Raw genomic sequence first — 25,597 nt, 5'->3', positions numbered from 1 at the left:
GATGTAGTAGGAAGCTAAAAATACATTTTCACAAAGACAGAGCTAGTTGTAAACCAACAGATGGAAAACTCACAAATACAAAATATACTGTGCTGTCGCTAACTTAAATGTTTAATTCTTTAGACTATTTTGCAATGACTTTGCAGAAAACCACAAGAGGAAAGGGAGGCCTTCCAACAACATCCACTAACTGAACAGTGACTTTGCAGAAAACCAAACCTCCCTATGGGAGGAGCCCTGTGGGAGGGAGCCCTGTGGGAGGAGCCCTGTGGGAGAGAGCCCTGTGGGAGGGAGCCCTGTGGGAGGGAGCCCTGTGGGAGGGAGCCCTGTGGGAGGGAGCCCTGTGGGAGGAGCACTACTTGAGGGAGCACTACGCGAGGGAGCACTACGCGAGGGAGCCCTACGCGAGGGAGCCCTACGCGAGGGAGCCCTACGCGAGGGAGCCCTATGGGAGGGAGCCCTATGGGCGCTGGTCAAAAGTAGTGCACTTATTATTAGGTCATAATATTAGGTAATAATATTAGGTAATAAGTGTTGAAATATGAAAACACAGCACCTGGTTCTCCAGCCAACCACGTCAACATTTTCTGCCAGTGTAGCCAGCTTGTCCAAACTTAAATTAACAGTCATGGGAAATGTCCCAAATGGCACTCTAATACCTACATTGTGCATCAAACCCATAGGGCCCTGGTCAAAAGTAGTGCACTACACAGGGAATAGGGTACCACATCTGATGCAGCCATGGATTAATTCATCCAAACAACAAACCTTGTAGTCACAGGATAATGACGCAGCAGTTTAGGAACTACAAATCCCAGAACACTCCCCCTGGTCCTCTTCACTAAGGTCAATGGTTGCACGAAAACAGTGTCAACACAGCGTATCAGAAGAACCACCTTGCCGGGATGACCATAACGTCCAGGAAGGGGGAATTCTTTACACAGGGTTTACATGCTACTTCCTGCCTCCTGCTATATAATTTCCTGCTATACGATGTAGTCCATCCTGTTGATGCTGTGTGCCGTCTCCAGGGCTCTGTTGTAGTCCATCCTGTTGATGCTGTGTGCCGTCTCCAGGGCTCTGTTGTAGTCCATCTGGTTGATGCTGTGTGCCGTCTCCAGGGCTCTGTTGTAGTCCATCTGGTTGATACTGTGTGGCGTCTCCAGGGCTCTGTTGTCCTGTTTATTAATCCAGTTAGGGTGTTTGGAGCGGTGCTGCACCGCGGTCCCGACGTCCCCGTCGCTGGGCTGCACCGCGGTCCTGACGTCCCCGTCGCTGGGCCCGTTGGCCCCCAGGCCTCCATTGAGGCCCTGATCCTCCCGCTCCACCAGTGTGTAGGCAGGCTGTTTGGCTGTAACCACAAAGCGTCCTTTATTCCCTAGCTGTCTCTCTTCATCGTCGTCCTCCTCCCCCTCAGGGCGGTGGTGTGTTCGTACCTTGGCGACGATCAAGTTTTTATCCTCGTAGTCTTTGATGACCACCGACGTCGTAAGATGGCCGCTGCTGGCGTGTTTCACGTTGATGGGATTCTTGATCTGGTTGAGCTGCTCGCGGACGTTGTTGGTGGTGTTGTCATCTGTCGCCGCGGACGACGAGGCTCCGTTGCCATGTTTCCGCCGGCGACGCATGCAGTACAGGAAGACGGAGACCAGCACCAGGATCCACAAGACGATGAAGACTGAAGAGAGGAGGGGGACCATGTAGTCTAAAGAGGGAAGATACAAGACAGAAAGGGTCAGTTTGGCTGTACACACAATCCATCAACATTATATTAGGCCAGCTGACAGTATTAATTAACCATTACAATTGTGATGAAAGTCTATGAATGAGTCTGTCCTAAAAAGTTAACTTCTTCGGGCTAGGGGGCAGTATTTGGAAGTTTGGTTGCACAAAGTAAACTGCCTGTTACTCAGGCCCAGAAGCTAGGGATATGCATATAATAAGTATTGGATAGTATTGGATAGAAAACACTGTAAAGTTTCCAAAACAGTTAAAATAATGTCTGTGAGTATAACAGAACTGATATTGCAGGCAAAAACCAGAGGACAATCCATCCAGATTTTTATTTTGTTCAGCTCACCCTTGATTACTATGGCTGTCAATGGGAATATAAAAGGAAGTCCTCCCAGATTGCAGTTCCTAGGGCTTCCACTAGATGTCAACAGTCTTTAGAAAGAGTTTCAGGCTTGTTTTTTGAAAAATCATCTAGAATTTGTAGTTTTAGTAAGTGGCTCCCATTTTGGCTGTAGTGAGTGCACGTACTTCGTTATTTTTCTCCGGTAAGGGTCTCTGGTATTCTCCGTCTTAAATTGTATTGTTTATTTACATAAAAGGCTACCTAAGGATTGATTAGGAACATTGTTTGATATGTTTGGAAGAAGTTTATTGGTAACTTACGGGATGCATTTGTATGCATTTTGAACTAAGGAAACCGGTGGATTACCGAGTCTAGCGCGCCAATGAAACTGACAAACGGACCATTTGTTATGTAGCTGGGACCCTTGTGATTGCAACCAGATGAAGATCTTCAAAGGTAAGTGATCTGATTTTTCGCCATTTCTGACTTTCGTGACGCTTCTGTTTGGTTGGAAAAAGTATGTAATGCTTTTCTGTGCAGGGTGCTGTCCTCAGATAATCGCATGGTGTGCTTTCTCCGTAAAGCCTTTTTGAAATCTGGCGTGGCTGGATTAAAGTGGCTGGATTAATAAGACGTTAAGCTTTTAAATGATGTAAGAAACTTGTATTTTCATGAATGTTTAATATTACGATTTCTGTCATTTGAATTTCACGCTCTGCAATTTCACTGAATGTTGTCAAGGTGAGACGCTAGCGTCCCAATGATCGGTAAGTAGTTAAGCAAGTTAATATTGATGTTAGCAACACTCGAAGGCCCTAAAAGCTGTAACTTCACATCACTGGGGAGTACCAACATCTCTGCATTAGCCAGTAAACCAGGAGGAACACTGGGGAGTACCAACATCTCTGCATTAGCCAGTAAACCAGGAGGAACACTGGGGAGTACCAACATCTCTGCATTAGCCAGTAAACCAGGAGGAACACCGGTGTATTTCTTCCCAAAATGTTTTTCCAATGAATGATGCTGAACAATGATTCATTACATTTATGCTACTGCTATGCTCTCGAGCTTCCCAACAGCATGGCCTGAAGTCCTGGCTGTGAGGGAGAGGAGGAGGAGGGGAGGAGGAGGAAGATGACCAGAGCAACTTGGCCTGTGACAGGGGGAGGAGGAGAGAAGCCGGAGAACAGGAGGAGAAACTCCCATCTGGCAGCAACAGAGAAGGGTTGTCTGTCCGTTACAATGATACATGACCTAAACACAGGAGTCCTAGCACTAAGTTTGTCTGTCCGCATCCTCCCTCCACTCTCTGTCTGGACAGCACCCAGCCTCTCATTACGCCCTCCCTCAACATCTCCACTCCGAGCCAGCCCTCCTGCCACAGACTGAGCCAAGACTTTTCCAGGGTGGACCTGGTTATAGAGGCTGTTCTAGTCCAGGGTGGACCTGGTCATAGAGGCTGTTCTAGTCCAGGGTGGACCTGGTCATAGAGGCTGTTCTAGTCCAGGGTGGACCTGGTCATAGAGGCTGTTCTAGTACAGGGTGGACCTGGTCATAGAGGCTGTTCTAGTCCAGGGTGGATGGTGGACCAGGAAAACATTTGGTTTTGAGGCACAGTCACGGAAAATACTTGCGTTTACCTGCTGTATGGTAGCGGGGGGGGGGGGGGATCTTCTCGTGGTAGCAGGGTGGAGATAACCACTTGTGCGTTGGGGAACGTAGAAGAAGCTTTTTCAAATCACTCCCTTTAGTGCTGTGGCCACCCTTTCCTGCTGTGTTCTCAGGTCGTTTGTGCCTGTGTGTATTATTATGTGGCTGGGTGACCCTAGTTGGTCCTCAGACAGAAGATCTAGGGCACGCTGGGTTTCTGGACTACAGAATTTAGACATCGTGTGTTTGGGTCCATAAGGAGTATAATCGGTGTCTTTTGTGTATGTCCTCAGGGGCGGGGGGGGGGCTATCAGACTAGCTGACAAGGTGGTGCTCAGATTGTGTGGGATTCCCTGGGCTTGGGGTTCACAGATGCAGTGTCTTAGACCGCTGCACCACTAGGGAGCCCTCTAGCACTGAGAGGAGGTGTCTTAGACCTCTGCACCACTAGGGAGCCCGCTAGCACTGAGATGAGGTGCCTTAAACCTCTGCACCACTCAGGAGCCCTCTAGCACTGAGAGGAGGTGCCTTAGACCGCTGCACCACTCAGGAGCCCTCTAGGAGGAGGAGACGGACCTACTGGTTGCCCTCTAGGTTACAGAGAGCTGGTAGTCCCATCCACCAAACTACCAGGTGTGAAACAGGGAAGGGACTCAGGGGGTATGCTAATTTGGTATAGAGCACACCTAACTCACTCTATTAAATTAATCAAAACAGAAACATTTTACATCTGGCTAGAAATTCAAAAGGAAATTATCTTAACAGAGAAAAATGTCCTCCTGTGTGCTATGCATATCCCCCCACTAGAATCCCCATACTTTAATGAAGACAGCTTCTCCATCCTGGAGGGGGAAATCAATCATTTCCAGGCCCAGGGACATGTACTAGTCTGTGGCGATATAAATGCCAGAACTGGACCAGAACCTGACACCTTCAGCACACAGGGGGACAAACACCTACCTGGAGGTGACAGCATTCCCTCCCCCATATGCCCCACTAGACACAACTACGACAACATAACCAACAAAAACGGGTCACAACTCCTGCAGCTCTGTCACACGCTGGGGCTGTACATAGCCAATGGTAGGCTTCGAGGGGACTCCTATGGTAGGTACACCTATAGCTCATCTCTTGGCAGTAGTACTGTAGACTACTTTATCACTGACCTCAACCCAGAGTCTTTCAGAGCGTTCACAGTCAACCCACTGACACCCCTATCAGATCACAGCAAAATCGCAGTCTACTTGAACAGAGCAATCCTCATTCATGAGGCATTAAAGCCAAAGGAACTGAATAATATTAAGAAATGCTATAGATGGAAGGAAAGTAGTGTGGAAACCTAACAAAAAACAATTAGGCAACAACATTCAATCCCTTTTAGACAACTTCCTGGACAAAACGTTCCAAACCTTCCATAACAAAGCCATCACCTACAGAGAGATGAACCTGGAGAAGAGGCCCTTGATTCCCAAACCTTCCATAAAACCTTGTCTGGCTTTAGATCAGGGTACAGCACCACAACTGCGGCAGTGGCAAACGACATCATTAATGCACTTGATAAAAAGCAACATTGTGCTGCTCTGTAGATTTATCAAAGGCCTTTGATTCAGTTGACCATGAATTGTTGCTAGCTAGACTCGGAAACATTGGTCTCAGTGAAGGGGCAGTAAATTGGTTTAGGAACAATCTTTCTGACAGAACACAATGTGTATATACTGACAATCACAAGTCTAGCTGTCTAGAGATTAATAAAGGTGTGCCCCAGGGTTCCATTTTAGCTCCCGTGTTGTTCACAATGATTTGGGAAACGGGATGCAACCAGCAAAGTTCCATCTATATGCAGATGATACAGTCATATATTCATGTGCTCCTTCTCTGGTTCAGGCTGTTGAAGAGCTCCAGACTGCGTTTCAGTCGACTGCAGGCCTCCCTTTATGGTCTCAAACTGGTCTTGAATGTACAGAAAAATATATTCATGACCTTTACCAGAGCTAGAACTCTGCCAGAGAAGGTTAGCATTGTCACATCTGGTGGCTTATCCATTGAAAAAGTGTCATCCTACAAATACCTAGGTATATGGTTGGATGACAAGTTGTCCTTTAAAGTTCATATAGATAATCTGACAAAAGCTTCAATTAAAATGGGTTTTTATTTTCGTAATAAGGCTTCCCGCTTATGGCTAGAAAGAAGGTTGTTTAGGCCACATTTCTCTCTGTTATTGATTACGGTGACTTGTTGTGTATGCATGCAGTCTCCTCTGTCTGACAGAGACTGGACTCTGTTTATCATCAGCCTCCTCTGTCTTACAGAGACTGGACTCTGTTTATCATGCAGCCTCCTCTGTCTTACAGAGACTGGACTCTGTTTATCATGCAGCCTCCTCTGTTTATCATGCAGCCTCCTCTGTCTGACAGAGACTGGACTCTGTTTATCATGCAGCCTCTTCTGTCTTACAGAGACTGGACTCTGTTTATCATGCAGCCTCCTCTGTCTGACAGAGACTGGACTCTGTTTATCATGCAGCCTCCTCTGTTTATCATGCAGCCTCCTCTGTCTGACAGAGACTGGACTCTGGCCTCCAACTGCTCTTAAACGCTAGTAAAACCAAATGCATGCTTTTCAACCGTTCGCTGCCTGCACCCGCACGCCCGACTAGCATCACCACCCTGGATGGTTCCGACCTTGAATATGTGGACACCTATAAGTACCTAGGAGTCTGGCTAGACTGTAAACTCTCCTTCCAGACTCATATCAAACATCTCCAATCTAAAATCAAATCTAGAGTTGGCTTTCTATTCCGCAACAAAGCCTCCTTCACTCACGCCGCCAAACTTACCCTAGTAAAACTGACTATCCTACCGATCCTTGACTTCGGAGATGTCATCTACAAAATAGCTTCCAATACTCTACTCAGCAAACTGGATGCAGTTTATCACAGTGCCATCAGTTTTGTCACCAAAGCCCCATACACTACCCACCACTGCAACCTGTATGCTCTAGTCGGCTGGTCCTCGCTACATATTCGTCCCCAGACCCACTGGCTCCAGGTCATCTACAAGTCTATGCTAGGTAAAGCTCCGCCTTATCTCAGTTCACTGGTCACGATGGCAACACCCACCCGTAGCACCCGCTCCAGCAGGTGTATCTCACTGATCATCCCCAAAGCCAACACCTCATTTGGCCACCTTTCCTTCCATTTCTCTGCTGCCTGCGACTGGAACGAATTGCAAAAATCGCTGAAGCTGGAGACTTTTATCTCCCTCACCAACTTTAAACATCTGCTATCTGAGCAGCTAACCGATCGCTGCAGCTGTACACAGTCTATCGGTGAATAGCCCACCCAATTTACCTACCTCATCCCCATACTGTTTATATTTATTTACTTTTCGGCTCTTTTGCACACCAATATCTCTACCTGTACATGACCATCTGATAATTTATCACTCCAGTGTTAATCTGCTAAATTGTAATTATTCACCTACCTTCTCATGCCTTTTGCACACAATGTATATAGACTCTCTTTTTTTTCTACTGTGTTATTGACTTGTTAATTGTTTACTCCATGTGTAACTCTGTGTTGTCTGTTCACACTGCTATGCTTTATCTTGGCCAGGTCGCAGTTGTAAATGAGAACTTGTTCTCAACTAGCCACCTGGTTAAATAAAGGTGAAATAATAAATAAATAAATAAAATACCCAGACTGCTAGGTGGTTGCTATGTTACCATACCCGTTCTGCTAGGTGGTTGCTATGTTACCATACCCGGTCTGCTAGGTGGTTGCTATGTTACCATACCCAGTCTGCTAGGTGGTTGCTATGTTACCATACCCGGTCTGCTAGGTGGTTGCTATGTTACCATACCCGGTCTGCTAGGTGGTTGCTATGTTACCATACCCGTTCTGCTAGGTGGTTGCTATGTTACCATACCCAGTCTGCTAGGTGGTTGCTATGTTACCATACCCGGTCTGCTAGGTGGTTGCTATGTTACCATACCCAGTCTGCTAGGTGGTTGCTATGTTACCATACCCGGTCTGCTAGGTGGTTGCTATGTTACCATACCCAGTCTGCTAGGTGGTTGCTATGTTACCATACCCGGTCTGCTAGGTGGTTGCTATGTTACCATACCCGGTCTGCTAGGTGGTTGATATGTTACCATACCCGGTCTGCTAGGTGGTTGCTATGTTACCATACCCAGTCTGCTAGGTGGTTGCTATGTTACCATACCCGGTCTGCTAGGTGGTTGCTATGTTACCATACCCGGTCTGCTAGGTGGTTGCTATGTTACCATACCCGGTCTGCTAGGTGGTTGCTATGTTACCATACCCGGTCTGCTAGGTGGTTGCTACTTAAAGTCCCCAGGACATTCACAGTATTAAGCAAGACTGCCTTCCCGCCTTGTGCACCAGACTCATGGAATAGTCTAGAATCCCTGCTTCATCTAGATATGTTAGTGTTACTGAATGGAATAGTCTAGAATCCCTGCTTCATCTAGATGTGTTAGTGCTACTGAATGGAATAGTCTAGAATCCCTGCTTCATCTAGATGTGTTAGTGCTACTGAAAGGAATAGTCTAGAATCCCTGCTTCATCTAGATGTTGTTAGTGCTACTGAATGGAATAGTCTACAATCCATGCTTCATCTAGATGTGTTAGTGCTACTGAATGGAATAGTCTAGAATCCCTGCTTCATCTAGATGTGTTAGTGCTACTGAATGGAATAGTCTAGAATCCCTGCTTCATCTAGATGTGTTAGTGCTACTGAATGGAATAGTCTACAATTCCTGCTTCATCTAGATATGTTAGTGACCCTGAATGAATTTAAGATATTGATGGGAGACTGTTACAGAGGATTGTAAAATGCTTTTTTTTGTCTGGATCATGATGTATTGATTGTTGTATCGTTTAATTCTGTATTGTATTGATTGTTGCTGCCTTCTTGGTCAGGTCTCCCTTGAAAAAGAGAGACTCTGGGTCTCAATGGGCTTTTCCTGGTTAAATAAAATAAACATTACCTACAGAGAAATGAACCTGGAGAAGAGTCCCCTAAGCAAGCTGGTCCTGGGACTATGTTCCCAAATACACCCACAGAGCCCCAGGACAGCAATACAATTAGACATGACTCTCAAGAGAAGACAGGCTATGTGCTCACTGCCCACAAAATGAGGTGGAAACTGAGATGCACTTCCTAACCTCCTGCCCAATGTATGACCATATTAGAGACACATATTTCCCTCAGATTACACAGATCCACAGAGAATTCAAAAACAATCTCCCATATCTACTGTGTGCCATCACAGCAGCAAGATTTGTGACCTGTTGACACAAGAAAAGGTCAACCAGTGAAGAACAAACACCATTCATGCTTATTTATTTTCCCTTGTGTACTTTAACTATTTGCACATCATTACAACACTGAATATAGACATATGACATTTGTAATGTCTTTATTATTTTTGAAACTTCTGTATGTGTAATGTTTACTATTCATTTCTGTTTATTTCACTTTTGTTTATTATCTACTTCACTTCGCTTCGCGGCAAAGTTAACATATGTTTCCCCTGTCAATATATTGAAATTGATAGAGAAAAAACAGAGAGTATGAAAACATTGAGAGAGAAAACACAGAGACTGTGTGTGTGTGGTGTGTACTGGTTTGGCTGTGTGTGTGTGTGGTGTGTACCGGTTTGGCTGTGTGTGTGTGTGTGTGTGTGTGTGTGTGTGTGTGTGTGTGGTGTGTACCGGTTTGGCTGTGTGTGTGTGTGTGTGTGGTGTGTACCGGTTTGGCTGTGTGTGTGTGGTGTGTACCGGTTTGGCTGTGTGTGTGTGTGTGTGTGTGGTGTGTACCGGTTTGGCTGTGTGTGTGTGGTGTGTACCGGTTTGGCTGTGTGTGTGTGTGTGGTGTGTACCGGTTTGGCTGTGTGTGTGCATGGTGTGTACCTGTTTCGCTGTGTGTGTGTGTGTGTGTGTGGTGTGTACCGGTTTGGCTGTGTGTGTGTGTGGGAGGGCGGGCGAGTGAGCATATGTGTTGCAGGGGGTTCATACCGGTGTGGCTAGTGCTCGGCGTCCGCTGCACTCTGACCTTGGCAATGGCTGTGATGATGCTGTTGTTGCCATGGCGTTTAGACACCAGATCGATTATCCTCTCTGTTATCTCCTTTATAGGTGATCTGTCCATCCACTGGTCCACTGTGTACTGAAGAGAGAGAGAGAGAGGAGCGAGGAGAGAGAGAGAGAGAGAGAGAGGAGAGAGCGAGGAGAGAGAGAGAGAGAGGGAGAGTAGGAGACAGAGTGAGGAGAGAGAGAGAGGAGAGAGAGAGCGAGGAGAGAGAGAGAGGAGAGAGAGAGCGAGGAGAGAGAGAGAGAGAAGAGAGAAGAGCGAAGAGAGAGAAGAGAGAGAGAGGAGAGAGAAGAGCGAAGAGAGAGAGAGCGAGGAGAGAGAGAGAAGAGAGCGAGAGCGAAGAGAGAGAGAGAAGAGAGCGAGAGCAAAGAGAGAGAGAGAAGAGAGCGAGAGCAAAGAGAGAGAGAGAAGAGCGAAGAGAGCGAGAGAGAGAAGAAAGCGAGAGTGAGGAGAGAGAGAGAAGAGAGCGAGGAGAGAGAAGAGAGAAGAGAGAGAGAGAAGAGAGCGAGAGCGAAGAGAGAGAGAGAAGAGCGAAGAGAGCGAGAGAGAGAAGAAAGCGAGAGTGAGGAGAGAGAGAGAAGAGAGAGGAGAGAGAGCGAGGAGAGAGAGAGGAGAGCGAGGAGAGAGAGAGAGAGAGAGAGAGGAGAGAGAAGAGCGAAGAGAGAGAGAAGAGCGAAGAGAGAGAGAAGAGCGAAGAGAGAGAGAAGAGAGCGAGAGCGAAGAGAGAGAGAAGAGCGAAGAGAGCGAGAGAGAGGAGAGAGAGAGAGAGAGGTGTAAGTGTTGTGTATCTCATCTCCTTTATACAGTAGGTGATCTGTCTAGCCGCTGTTCCTGGAAAGAAGAATCAAATATGTAACAAAATGTGTCTTCTGCTTCATCAAAGCCTCGTTAGTCCTCATGTCGAGTCAACGTGATGACAATTGGAAGGATGGCTACATGTGACTAGGTTTATCCCAACCCCTATGAAAAACCGAGCACAGTTGTTGGGAGAGATGGAGCTGAGAAAACACAAGAGGGGTTAGGTATTGTATGTTGAAAACGTCTTGATACATAATGCCTTCGTCAGATTACTAGAGTAGTTTTGATGCTTTTTCCGTCCTTGGCTGCAGTCTAACAGAGCAATTTCTGAAACAAAATTCCTTGGTTTCTCAGAAATCCAGGTTGAAGGAATTCTGGAATCATTACAACATTTTTCAGACAGGAATTCTAGGGGAGGGACGATAGAACTTGGGGAAAGTTGGCAGCATTTGTAACCCGAGTTGGAGAAGTCTTGATACACAACATCTTCATCAGATATAGAACTAGTTTAGTGTTATAGTTGTTTATCTTTTCAGCTTTGAACACAATACTCCACAACATCATGTAGCTCAATATAGCTGAACAGAGCTCCACACAGCTGAACAGAGCTCCACACAGCAGAACAGAGCTCCACACAGCAGTACAGAGCTCCACACAGCTGAACAGAGCTCCACATAGCTGAACAGAGCTCCACACAGCTGAACAGAGCTCCATATAGCTGAACAGAGCTCCACATAGCTGAACAGAGCTCCACACAGCTGAACAGAGCTCCACATAGCTGAACAGAGCTCCACATAGCTGAACAGAGCTCCACATAGCTGAACAGAGCTCCACATCACTCCACACAGCTGAACAGAGCTCCACACAGCTGAACAGAGCTCCACACAGCTGAACAGAGCTCCACATCACTCCACAGAGCTCCACACAGCTGAACAGAGGTCCACATCACTCCACATCACTCCACAGAGCTCCACACAGCTGAACAGAGCTCCACATAGTTGAACAGAGCTCCACATCACTCCACATTACTCCACAGAGCTGAACAGAGCTCCACATCACTCCACATAGCTGAACATAGCTCCACAGAGCTGAACAGAGCTCCACAGAGCTGGACAGAGCTACACATGACTGCCCTAGATCAGCACAAAAACATCCTGTGATGTTCTGCACTAGCTTTGAATAACCCACGCGATATGCAACTTTTCAGGGAACTTTTCAATATACTCAGTCAGTTAGGAAAGCTAAGGCTAGCTTTTTCAAACAGAAATGTTCATCCTGCAGCACAAATTCCAAAAAGTTCTGGGACACTGAAAAGTCCAAGAGAACCTCCTCCCAGCTGCCCACTGCACTGAGGCTAGGAAACACTATCACCAGCGATAAATCTACGATAATCGAGAATTTCAATAGACATTTCTCTACGGCTGGAAACACTTTCCACCTGGCTACTCCTACCTCGGCCAACATCTCAGCACACCCTGCAGCAACTTGCCCAAGCCCAACCCCCCCCTTCTCCTTCACCAAAACCCAAACAGCTGATGTCCTGAAAGAGCTGCAGAATCTGGACCCGTATAAATCAGCGTGGCTAGACAAACTGGACCCTCTCTTCCTAAAATTATCCGCTGCCATTGTTGCAACCCCTATTACCAGTCTGTTCAACCTCTCTTTTGTATCGTCTGAGATTCCTAAAGATTGGAAAGCTGCCACGGTCATCCCCCTCTTCAAAGGGGGAGACACTCTATACCCATACTGCTACAGACCTATATCTATTCTACCCTGCCTTTCCAAGGTCTTCGAAAGCCAAACAGATCACCGACCATTTCGAATCCCACCGTACCTTCTCTGCTATGCAATCTGGTTTCAGAGCTGGTCATGGTTGCAATTTGGCCACGCTCAAGGTCCTAAACAATATCATAACCGCCATCGATAAGAGACATTACTGTGCAGCTGTATTCATCGACCTGGCCAAGGCTTTCGACTCTGTCAATCACCAACTACTTCTCTGATAGAGTTCAGTGTGTCAGATCGGAGGGCCTGTTGTCCAGACCTCTGGCAGTCTATGGGGGTGCCACAGGGTTCAATTCTCGGACCGACTCTCTACCTGGTTAAATAAAGGTGAACTGGTCTACCTGGTTAAATAAAGGTGATCTGGCCTACCTGGTTAAATAAAGGTGATCTGGTCTACCTGGTTAAATAAAGGTGATCTGGTCTACCTGGTTAAATAAAGGTGATCTGGCCTACCTGGTTAAATAAAGGTGATCTGGCCTACCTGGTTAAATAAAGGTGATCTGGCCTACCTGGTTAAATAAAGGTGATCTGGCCTACCTGGTTAAATAAAGGTGATCTGGCCTACCTGGTTAAATAAAGGTGATCTGGCCTACCTGGTTAAATAAAGGTGATCTGGTCTACCTGGTTAAATAAAGGTGATCTGGCCTACCTGGTTAAATAAAGGTGATCTGGCCTACCTGGTTAAATAAAGGTGATCTGGCCTACCTGGTTAAATAAAGGTGATCTGACCTACCTGGTTAAATAAAGGTGATCTGGCCTACCTGGTTAAATAAAGGTGATCTGGTCTACCTGGTTAAATAAAGGTGATCTGGCCTACCTGGTTAAATAAAGGTGATCTGGCCTACCTGGTTAAATAAAGGTGATCTGGTCTACCTGGTTAAATAAAGGTGATCTGGTCTACCTGGTTAAATAAAGGTGAAATAAAAATAAACAACAGAGCACCACTCCTGACCAAAAGTAAGTTCACCAAAACAGCTAATGTGTAACTATTACCCTATTATACATACATATATATACACTATTACGCATGTGACACATGAAAAACACACCACCTTGCCCATGCCTCAGAGAGAATATACAGGGAGTATAGACTGGGTTTTAGAGTCAGGAGCTCAGTACTGTAGACTAGATGTATTGAGGATAAGGGAGGGTTAAGCATGCCAGCTTTGCATACATTATTTTCCATTTTCCTTACAGTCCACTTGAATCCAAACTCCTGACAAACGTACACACACGTGACAGGACGTGACTTACGATGCTGAGATGGATCTCGTTGCTGGCGGAGGTTGAAGGGTCACAGGTTATGGAAACAGAATACTCAGAGGACACATTCTTGACCACGTACAGTTGTCTCAGCTGCTTACACACTGCCTCAATACTCAGACCCTGGATAGAGAGACAGCGAGAGAGGGAGAGAGAGAGTGAGACAGAGAGAGTTAGAGAAAAAGAGAGAGTGAGAGAGAGAACGAGAAACAGAGAGAGCGAGAGAGAAACAGAGAGAGAGAGGGAAACAGAGAGGTTAGAGAGAGAGAGAGAGAGAGAGAGAGAGGGTTATAGAAACAGAGAGACAGAGAGGGTTAGAGAGAGACAGAGAGGGTTAGAGAAACAGAGAGAGTGAGAGAGAGAACGAGAAACAGAGAGAGCGAGAGAGAAACAGAGAGAGAGAGGGAAACAGAGAGGTTAGAGAGAGACAGAGAGGGTTATAGAAACAGAGAGACAGAGAGGGTTAGAGAGAGACAGAGGGTTAGAGAAACAGAGAGAGTGAGAGAGAGAACGAGAAACAGAGAGAGCGAGAGAGAAACAGAGAGCGAGAGGGAAACAGAGAGGTTAGAGAGAGAGAGAGGGTTATAGAAACAGAGAGACAGAGAGGGTTAGAGAGAGAGGGAGGGAGACGGAGTGAGACTAACATCAGCACTCTGCTAAAACATCAGAACTCAAATACTTGAATCAGTAATAGAACCCATTGCCCTTTATGGTTGTGAGGTCCGCTCACCAACCAAGAATTCACAAATTGGACAAACACCAAATTAAGATTCTGCAAGCAGAATTCTGAAAAAAGATCCTCTTTGTACAATGTAAAACACCAAATAATGCATAAAGAGCAGAATTAGGCCGATACCCGCTAATTAACAAAATCCACAAAAAAATATATTAAATTCTACAACCACCTAAAAGGAAACGATGCTCACACATTCCACCACTGAGCCATAACCTACAGAGAAAAGACCTGGAGAAGAGTCCCTTAAGCAAGCTGGTTCTGGGGCTCTGTTCACAAACACAAACACACCCTACAGAGCCCCAGGACAGCAGCACAATTAGACCCAACCAAATCATGAGAAAACAAAAAGATAATTACTTGAAACGTTGGAAAGAATCAACAAAAAAACTGAGCAAACTAGAATGCTATTTGGCCCTAAACAGAGAGTCCACAGTGGCAGAATACCTGACCACTGTTAGTGGCCCTAAACAGAGAGTACACAGTGGCAGAATACCTGACCACTGTGACTGACCCAAACGTAAGGAAAGCTTTGACTATGTACAGACTCAGTGAGCATAACCTTGCTATTGAGAAAGGCCGTCATAGGCAGACATGGCTCTCAAGAGAAGACAGGCTATGTGCACACTGTCCACAAAATGAGGTGGAAACTGAGCTGCACTTCCTAACCTCCTGCCTAATGTATGACCATATTAGAGACACATATTTCCCTCAGATTACACAGATACACAAAGAATACGAAAACAAATCCAATCTTGATAATCTCCCATATCTACAGGGAGAAAAAACACAGTGTGCCATCACAGCAGCAAGATTTGTGACCTGTTGCCACAAGAAAAGGTCAACCAGTGAAGAACTATTCAAACCACATTGTAAATATCACCAATATTAATATTTATTTAACTTTGGATTGGAGTCAACCTGTGTTAAATTCATGGACATGATTTGGTAAGGCTCACAACTGTCTATATAAGGTCCAAAAGTTGACAGTGCATGTCAGAGCAAAAACCAAGCCATGAGGTTGAAGGAAATGTCCGTAGAGCTCAGAGGCAGGATTGTGTCGAGGCACAGATCTGGGGAAGGGTACCAAAACATTTCTGCAGCATTAAAGGTCCCCAAGAACACAGTGAACTCCATCATTCTTAAATGGAAGAAGTTTGGAACCACCAAGTCTCTTCCTAGAGCTGGCCTCCCAGCCAAACTGACCAATCAGGGGAGAAGGGCCTTGGTCAGGGAGGTGACCAAGAACCCGATTGTCACTGACGGAGCTCTAAAGTTCCTCTGTGGAGATGGGAGAACCTTCCAGAAGGACAACCATCTCTGCAGCACTCCATCAATCAGGCCTTTATGGTAGAGTGGCCAGACGGAAGCCACTCCTCAGTAAAAGGCACATGACAGCCTGTTTGGAGTTTGCCAAAAGGCACCTAAAGGACTCAGACCATGAGAAACAAGATTCAGACCCTGGAGAGGAGGGGGAGAGAGGGGGACCAGAGAGGATGAGGAGAGAGGGGGACCAGCGGATGAGGAGCGAGGGGGACCAGAGGATGAGGAGAGAGGGGGACCAGAGGATGAAGAGAGAAGGGGACCAGAGGAGAGGGAGAGAGGGGGACCAGAGGATGAGGAGAGAGGGGGACCAGAGGATGAGGAGAGAGGGGGACCAGAGAATGAGGAGAGAGGGGGACCAGAGAATGAGGAGAGAGGGGGACCTAACGGCTAAACTGAGAGCCGAACGGCTGGGCTGAGAGCCGAACGGCTGGGCTGAGAGCAGAAAGGTGGAGGAGGAAAGGGAAAGTGACCCAATAGCCCTTAACCCAATCTCTGGCTTCCTAGGCAAGAGATTGTCTGAGCTGCTGAGTAGAAGGGTAGCAGGGAAGAAAAGAGGGAAATTAATCTCTCTACTCTGACTCACCCTGGGCATGGTCTCTTTGGTGAACGTAAGTGTTACGTTAGCACAGCTGTTGTCGTGGTAACCGGAGCTGGGGTGGCATTTGTTGGGCGGTGGAGAGGAGGGGTGGCACTCCCCCTGACCCAGACACGGTCGGATGAAACACTGCTCCTCCCTGATTGGTACACAGCTCTGACCAGACAGACACCCGACCCCACCTCCTCTGCTACCGTGGCCTTTAACCCCCCCGCTGACTCGGCAGGACCTAAGACCACACCACATCTGAAATCAATCAATTAAAGAATCAATCAATACATCACGTCTGTAAAACCAAAATATCTAAATGTGAGATACAGGAAAGACACATTCAAGACACCAGGGTTAAAAAATTACAGTGACTTTCCCAACATTGCCAGGTTTTCTAGGATTCCCAATCCCAGGTCCCTCCCTGATAATTCCCCTCTGAATCCAGGAATCCCAATCCCAGCTCCCTCCCTGATAATTCCCCCTGAATCCAGGAATCCCAATCCCAGCTCCCTCCCTGATAATTCCCCCCTGAATCCAGGATTCCCAATCCCAGCTCCCTCCCTGATAATTCCTCCTGAATCCAGGAATCCCAATCCCAGCTCCCTCCCTGATAATTCCCCCCTGAATCCAGGAATCCCAATCCCAGCTCCCTCCCTGATAATTCCTCCTGAATCCAGGAATCCCAATCCCAGCTCCCTCCCTGAATCCAGGAATCCAAATGCCAGCTCCCTCCCTGATAATTCCCCCCTGAATCCAGGAATCCTCCAACTGGGAACTCTAATGAGGACTTCTGGAAAACCTGGAATTTTTTGGGGAAAGGTAGCAGAGTTTTGCAGCCCTCTAAGATACATCTACAGTTGAAGTCGGAAGTTTACATAACACCTTAGGCAAATACATTTAACCTGAGTTTTTCACAATTCCTGACATTTAATCCTAATAAGAAATCCCTGTTTTAGGTCAGTTAGGATCACCACCTTATATTAAGAATGTGAAATGTCAGAAGAATAGTAGAGAGCATGATTTATTTCAGCTTTTATTTCTTTCATCACATTCCCAGTGGGTCAGAAATTTACATACACTCAATTAGTATTGGGTAGCATTGCCTTAAATTGTTTAACTTGGGTCAAACGTTTCGGGTAAGTTCCCCACAATAAGTTGGGTGAATTTTGGCTCATTCCTCCTGACAGAGCTGGTGTAACTGAGTCAGGTTTGTAGGCCTTCTTGCTCACACACACTTTTTCAGGTCTGCCCACACATTTGCTATAGGATTGAGGTTAGGGCTTTGTGATGGCCACTCCAATACCTTGACATTGTTGTCCTTAAGCCATTTTGCCACAACTTTGGAAATATGCTTGGGGTCATTGTCCATTTGGAAGACCCATTTGTGACCAAGCTTTAACTTCCTGACTGATGTCTTGAGATGTTGCTTTAATATATCCACATCATTTTCCTCCCTCATGATGCCATCTATTTTGTGAAGTGCACCAGTCCCTCCTGCAGCAAAGCACCCCCACAACATGATGCTGCCACCCCCGTTCTTCACGGTTGGGATGGTGTTCTTCGGCTTGCAACCCTCCCCGCCGCCCCCTTTTTCCTCCAACTATAACGATGGTCATTATGGCCAAACAGTTCTGATTTTGTTTCATCAGACCAGAGGACATTTCTCCAAAAAGTACGATCTTTGTCCCCATGTGCAGTTGCAAACCGTAGTCTGGCTTTTTTATGGCGGTTTTGGAGCAAGGACTTCTTCCTTGCTGAGTGGCCTTTCAGGTTATGTCGATATAGGACTTGTTTTACTGTGGATATAGATACTTTTGTACCTGTTTCCTCCAGCATCTTCACAAGGTCCTTTGTTGTTGTTCTGGGATTGATTTGCACTTTTCACACCAAAGTACGTTCATCTCTAGAAGACAGAACGCGTCTCTTTCCTGAGCGGTATGACAGCTGCGTGGTCTCATGGTGTTTATACTTGCGTACTATTGTTTGTACAGATGAACATGGTACCTTCAGGCATTTGGAAATTGCTCCCAAGTATGAACCAGACTTGTGGAGGTCTACAATTTTATTTTGAGGTCTTGGCTGATTTCTTTTGATTTTCCCATGATGTCAAGCAAAGAGCCACTGATTTTGAAGGTAGGCCTTGAAATACATCCACAGGTACACCTCCAATTGACTCAAGTTATGTCAATTAGCCTATCAGAAGCTTCTAAAGCCATGACATAATTTTCTGGAATTTTCCAAGCTGTTTAAAGGCACAGTCAACTTAGTGTATGTAAACTTCTTACCCATTGGAATTGTGATAGAGTGAATCATAAGTGAAATAATCTGTCTGTACACAATTGTTGGAAAAATTACTTGTGTCATGCACGAAATAGATGCCCTAATCGAATTGCCAAAACTATAGTTTGTTAACAAGACATTTGTGGAGTGGTTGAAAAACACATTTTAATGACTCCAACCTGAGTGTATGTAAACTTCAACTTTAGGTAAAGGTAAGAGTTTATAGTTTGTTAACAAGGTAAAGGTAAGAGTTTAGATACGTACTCGAGTACAGACAACCTTCCCATTAAAGCACTGGCAGGTGTTGCAGTCCTCATCCCACTTGGCTAAATCAGGGGTGACACGACTGTTCCCTGAGCACGGTCTCCCTGTCACTGGAACACACATACACAAGACTTACATGTCATCTCTACTGACTGTGTGTGTGTGTGTGTGTGTGTGTGTGTGTGTGTGTGTGTGTGTGTGTGTGTGTGTGTGTGTGTGTGTGTGTGAGAGACACACCAAGTGGGAGAGAGTGAGTGTGAGAGCATGAGAGAGTGACTGAAAGAGAGAGAGAGACAGACTGAAAGAGAGAGAGGCAGAGAGAGACTGAAAGAGAGAGACAGAGAGAGAGAGACAGAGACGGACAGAGAGAGAGAGGCAGAGAGAGAGACTGAAAGAGGCAAAGAGAGAGACTGAAAGAGAGAGAGAGAGAGACTGAAAGAGAGAGAGACAGAGAGAGAGACTGAAAGAGAGATAGACAGACTGAAAGAGAGAGAGACTGAAAGAGAGAGAGACAGACTGAAAGAGAGAGAGACAGAGAGACAGAGAGAGAGACAGAGAGACAGAGAGAGAGACAGAGACAGACTGAAAGAGAGAGGCAGAGAGAAACTGAAAGAGAGAGAGACAGAGAGACAGCGAGAGACTGAAAGAGAGAGAGACAGAGACAGACTGAAAGAGAGACAGAGAGAGAGACTGAAAGAGAGAGAGACTGAAAGAGAGAGAGAGAGACAGAGACAGACTGAAAGAGAGAGAGGCAGAGAGAGAGAGACTGAAAGAGAGAGACTGAAAGAGAGAGACAGTGAGAGACTGAAAGAGAGAGACAGAGAGAGACTGAAAGAGAGAGACAGAGAGAGACTGAAAGAGAGAGAGACAGAGAGAGAGACTGAAAGAGAGAGAGACAGAGAGAGACTGAAAGAGAGAGAGACAGAGAGAGAGACTGAAAGAGAGAGAGACAGAGAGAGAAACTGAAAGAGAGAGAGACAGAGAGAGAAACTGAAAGAGAGAGAGACAGAGAGAGAGACTGAAAGAGACAGAGAGAGACTGAAAGAGAGAGACAGAGAGAGACTGAAAGAGAGACTGAAAGAGAGAGACAGAGAGAGACTGAAAGAGAGACAGAGACAGACTGAAAGAGAGAGAGACAGAGACAGACTGAAAGAGAGAGAGACAGAGAGAGAGACTGAAAGAGAGAGAGAAACAGAGAGAGACTGAAAGAGAGAGACAGAGAGAGACTGAAAGAGAGAGACAGAGACAGACTGAAAGAGAGAGAGGCAGAGAGAGAGACAAAGAGAGAGAGACTGAAAGAGAGAAAGAGAGAGAGACTGAAAGAGTAGGGATGGGCATATTTAATTGAATATCGGAACGGACGTTAGCAGAGAAACACTTGTGAGACAATATTCATTATTTGAGAACTTTTGTTGGGTCAATTTTAACAATGAAAACGCTTCGTCTAAATTAAATTGTCCATGATGTTACATTGTAACAGACAAGGATATAACTGACGAAATAATGGAAACACTTCCAGAATCTATGCCAAGATGCATTGAAGCTGTTCTGGCTCATGGTGGCCCAAAGCCATATTAAGACACCTTATGTTTCCTTTACTTTGACAGTTACCTGTACCATGACATTTGAAACCCTTAATTGAATAAAACACCAAACGTCAGAATATAGCGTTTCTGTAGCCTATGGTGCGATGACCTCCTGCTGCTGTTGTTGACCTCCTGCTGCTAAAGAGGTAGTTGACCTCCTGCTGCTAGTTTAGTTGCAATATTCTGCCCCTTTAGTTGGAATATTCTGCCCCTTTAGTTGGAATATTCTGCCCTTTAGTTGGAATATTCTGCCCCTTTAGTTGGAATATTCTGCCCCTTTAGTTGGAATATTCTGCCCTTTAGTTGGAATATTCTGCCCCTTTAGTTGGAATATTCTGCCCCTTTAGTTGGAATATTCTACCCCTTTAGTTGGAATATTCTACCCCTTTAGTTGGAATATTCTACCCCTTTAGTTGGAATATTCTGTACCTTTAGTTGGAATATTCTACCCCTTTAGTTGGAATATTCTGTCCCTTTAGTTGGAATATTCTGTCCCTTTAGTTGGAATATTCTGTCCCTTTAGTTGGAATATTCTGTCCCTTTAGTTGGAATATTCTGTCCCTTTAGTTGTAATATTCTGCCCCTTTAGTTGGAATATTCTACCCCTTTAGTTGGAATATTCTACCCCTTTAGTTGGAATATTCTACCCCTTTAGTTGGAATATTCTGTACCTTTAGTTGGAATATTCTACCCCTTTAGTTGGAATATTCTGTCCCTTTAGTTGGAATATTCTGTCCCTTTAGTTGGAATATTCTGTCCCTTTAGTTGGAATATTCTGTCCCTTTAGTTGGAATATTCTGCCACTTTAGTTGGAATATTCTACCCCTTTAGTTGGAATATTCTACCCCTTTAGTTGGAATATTCTGTCCCTTTAGTTGGAATATTCTGCCACTTTAGTTGGAATATTCTACCCCTTTAGTTGGAATATTCTGTCCCTTTAGTTGGAATATTCTGCCCCTTTAGTTGGAATATTCTGCCCCTTTAGTTGGAATATTCTGTCCCTTTAGTTGGAATATTCTGCCACTTTAGTTGGAATATTCTACCCCTTTAGTTGGAATATTCTGTCCCTTTAGTTGGAATATTCTGCCCCTTTAGTTGGAATATTCTGCCCCTTTAGTTGGAATATTCTGCCCCTTTAGTTGGAATATTCTACCCCTTTAGTTGGAATATTCTACCCCTTTAGTTGGAATATTCTGCCCCTTTAGTTGGAATATTCTGCCCCTTTAGTTGGAATATTCTGCCCCTTTAGTTGGAATATTCTGCCCCTTTCGTTGGAATATTCTGTCCCTTTAGTTGGAATATTCTGTACCTTGAGTTGGAATATTCTACCCCTTTAGTTGGAATATTCTGCCCCTTTAGTTGGAATATTCTACCCCTTTAGTTGGAATATCATGCCCCTTTAGTTGGAATATTCTACCCCTTTAGTTGGAATATTCTGTCCCTTTAGTTGGAATATTCTGCCCCTTTAGTTGGAATATTCTGTCCCTTTAGTTGGAATATTCTACCCCTTTAGTTGGAATATTCTGCCCCTTTAGTTGGAATATTCTGCCACTTTAGTTGGAATATTCTACCCCTTTAGTTGGAATATTCTGTCCCTTTAGTTGGAATATTCTGCCCCTTTAGTTGGAATATTCTGCCCCTTTAGTTGGAATATTCTGCCCCTTTAGTTGGAATATTCTACCCCTTTAGTTGGAATATTCTACCCCTTTAGTTGGAATATTCTGCCCCTTTAGTTGGAATATTCTGCCCCTTTAGTTGGAATATTCTGCCCCTTTAGTTGGAATATTCTGCCCCTTTCGTTGGAATATTCTGTCCCTTTAGTTGGAATATTCTGTACCTTGAGTTGGAATATTCTACCCCTTTAGTTGGAATATTCTGCCCCTTTAGTTGGAATATTCTACCCCTTTAGTTGGAATATCATGCCCCTTTAGTTGGAATATTCTACCCCTTTAGTTGGAATATTCTGTCCCTTTAGTTGGAATATTCTGCCCCTTTAGTTGGAATATTCTGTCCCTTTAGTTGGAATATTCTACCCCTTTAGTTGGAATATTCTGCCCCTTTAGTTGGAATATTCTGTCCCTTTAGTTGGAATATTCTGTCCCTTTAGTTGGAATATTCTGCCCCTTTAGTTGGAATATTCTACCCCTTTAGTTGGAATATTCTGTCCCTTTAGTTGGAATATTCTACCCCTTTAGTTGGAATATTCTGTCCCTTTAGTTGGAATATTCTACCCCTTTAGTTGGAATATTCTGTCCCTTTAGTTGGAATATTCTGCCCCTTTATTTTGAATATTCTGTCCCTTTAGTTGGAATATTCTACCCCTTTAGTTGGAATATTCTGCCCCTTTAGTTGGAATATTCTACCCCTTTAGTTGGAATATTCTGCCCCTTTAGTTGGAATATTCTGCCCCTTTAGTTGGAATATTCTACCCCTTTAGTTGGAATATTCTACCCCTTTAGTTGGAATATCATGCCCCTTTAGTTGGAATATTCTACCCCTTTAGTTGGAATATTCTGTCCCTTTAGTTGGAATATTCTGCCCCTTTAGTTGGAATATTCTGTCCCTTTAGTTGGAATATTCTACCCCTTTAGTTGGAATATTCTGCCCCTTTAGTTGGAATATTCTGTCCCTTTAGTTGGAATATTCTGTCCCTTTAGTTGGAATATTCTGCCCCTTTAGTTGGAATATTCTACCCCTTTAGTTGGAATATTCTGTCCCTTTAGTTGGAATATTCTACCCCTTTAGTTGGAATATTCTACCCCTTTAGTTGGAATATTCTTGTTCTTTAGTTGGAATATTCTACCCCTTTAGTTGGAATATTCTACCCCTTTAGTTGGAATATCATGCCCCTTTAGTTTGTATCCTTATTCTGCCCCCCCCCCCCCCCCCCCCCGTCATGCCCAACCAATTTGTTGTGTATGCTTCGTTCATGCAACTCCCTATACGTACGTCATACACATTTTACCAGTTGAAAAATGTGTATTTTGATTGGTCTCCACAGTAGAAGGGCTTTACTTTCAAAGTTACGTACCATGGGAAAAAATACGTTTCACAGAGCAGCTAAATGGTAACAGTTAAGTAGGTAGCTGATACCATGATGGATATTAGTAAGTGGTTTACATTTCACAGAGCAGCTAAATGGTAACAGTTAAGTAGGTAGCTGATACCATGATGGATATTAGTAAGTGGTTTCGCCAAAACACAACGACAGCATCGGATCAACGCAGGGAGGAGGGGGAGAAGCCTGCCACAGAGGCCAATGCCGCTATCATCGAGGCCTAGGACGCTGACCCGACGCTATCATCGAGGCCAATGCCGCTGAGCCTACGCTATCATCGAGGCCTAGGACGCTGACCCGACGCTATCATCGAGGCCAATGCCGCTGAGCCTACGTTATCTTCGAGGCCTAGGACGCTGAGCCGACGCTATCATCGAGGCCAATGCCGCTGAGCCGATGCCATCATCGAGGCCTAGGACGCTGACCCAACGCTATCATCGAGGCCAATGCCGCTGAGCCTACGCTATCATCGAGGCCTAGGACGCTGAGCCGACGCTATCATCGAGGCCAATGCCGCTGAGCCGATGCCATCATCGAGGCCTAGGACGCTGACCCAACGCTATCATCGAGGCCAATGCCGCTGAGCCTACGCTATCATCGAGGCCTAGGACGCTGACCCGACGCTATCATCGAGGCCAATGCCGCTGAGTCTACGCTATCTTCGAGGCCTAGGACGCTGAGCCGACGCTATCATCGAGGCCAATGCCGCTGAGCCAACGCCATCATCGAGGCCTAGGACACTGAGCCTACGCTATCATCGAGGCCAATGCCGCTGAGCCGACGCCATCATCGAGGCCTAGGACGCTGAGCCGACGCTATCATCGAGGCCAATGCCGCTGAGCCGATGCCATCATCGAGGCCTAGGACGCTGAGCCGACGCTATCATCGAGGCCAATGCCGCTGAGCCTACGCTATCATCGAGGCCAATGCCGCTGAGCCGACGCCATCATCGAGGCCTAGGACGCTGAGCCGACGCTATCATCGAGGCCAATGCCGCTGAGCCGACGCCATCATCGAGGCCTAGGACGCTGGGCCGACGCTATCATCGAGGCCAATGCCGCTGAGCCGACGCTATCATCGAGGCCAATGCCGCTGAGCCGACGCTATCATCGAGGCCAAGGCTGCTGAGCCGACGCCATCTTCGAGGCCTAGGACGCTGAGCCGACGCTATCATCGAGGCCAATGCCGCTGAGCCGACGCTATCAGAGGCCAATGCCGCTGAGCCGACGCTATCATCGAGGCCAATGCCGCTGAGCCGACGCTATCATCGAGGCCAAAGCCACTGAGCCCAGCAGCAAAGGCAACTGCGAAACCATCTTGCAGCCTGGTGACATTGGAGGTATCCGAGTGCCCACAATTGCGTGGAAAAACTGTGAGCTGACAGTGAGTTTGATGAGTTACGGGAGAAATACAAGCACACGGACACCCCCTCTCCAAGCAAACGGCAAAGAGTAGTGAGTAGTAATCTGAAAGAATATGTGGTGGAAACAATGGGCAAGCAAGAAGAGGATAATGAGAGGGAAGAGACGGCTTTTCAGCACTCTGGAAGCTGTACTGGGAGACATTTCAGCACGGCCTGGCTATGGGTTGTGTACCTCCTGGCTATGGGTTGTGTACCTCCTGTCACCAGGCCTGGCTATGGGTTGTGTTACTCCTGCCACCTGGCTATGGGTTGTGTACCTCCTTCCTCCAGGCCTGGCTATGGGTTGTGTACCTCCTTCCTCCAGGCCTGGCTATGGGTTGTGTACCACCTGGCTATGGGTTGTGTACCTCCTGCCACCTGGCTTTGGGTTGTCTACCTCCTTCCTCCATGCCTGGCTATGGGTTGTGTACCTCCTGCCACCTGGCTATGGGTTGTGTACCTCCTTCCTCCAGGCCTGGCTATGGGTTGTGTTTTACATGAAAAGGCATTTTACTATCATAGTGCATTTATCCCTCCGCTGAGCCCTGACAACACTATTTTCCAAACTTCAAATAGCCATTATAAAACAGGCACCAATGGAGAACAAGACCAGACACAGATCAATGCAAAACCCACAGTTTGGAAACAGAATCAGTTCTACAGAATAATGATG

At 45.9% G+C, this 25,597-nt stretch overlaps 1 protein-coding gene across 1 annotated transcript in view; it reads right to left on the bottom strand.

The window, feature by feature from the left end:
• Window positions 1-508: 508 nt before the first annotated feature.
• The window catches only part of LOC139403954 (protein jagged-1b-like), a gene marked incomplete at its 5' end in the record, with an annotated part of 93,382 nt that continues 68,293 nt past the window's right edge, over window positions 509-25,597 (bottom strand). Inside the window, 5 exons of the mRNA XM_071147166.1 lie at window positions 509-1,705; window positions 9,768-9,918; window positions 13,681-13,812; window positions 16,332-16,589; window positions 18,879-18,988. Of these exons, the coding sequence (XP_071003267.1) occupies window positions 987-1,705; window positions 9,768-9,918; window positions 13,681-13,812; window positions 16,332-16,589; window positions 18,879-18,988 (1,370 nt within the window). The remainder of the gene's footprint in view (window positions 1,706-9,767; window positions 9,919-13,680; window positions 13,813-16,331; window positions 16,590-18,878; window positions 18,989-25,597) is intronic.

The sequence above is a fragment of the Oncorhynchus clarkii genome, unplaced genomic scaffold (genome assembly GCF_045791955.1).
Source record: "Oncorhynchus clarkii lewisi isolate Uvic-CL-2024 unplaced genomic scaffold, UVic_Ocla_1.0 unplaced_contig_1850_pilon_pilon, whole genome shotgun sequence".
NCBI classification, from domain to species: Eukaryota; Metazoa; Chordata; class Actinopteri; order Salmoniformes; family Salmonidae; genus Oncorhynchus; species Oncorhynchus clarkii.
This window is presented reverse-complemented; position numbering and strand designations above follow the sequence as displayed.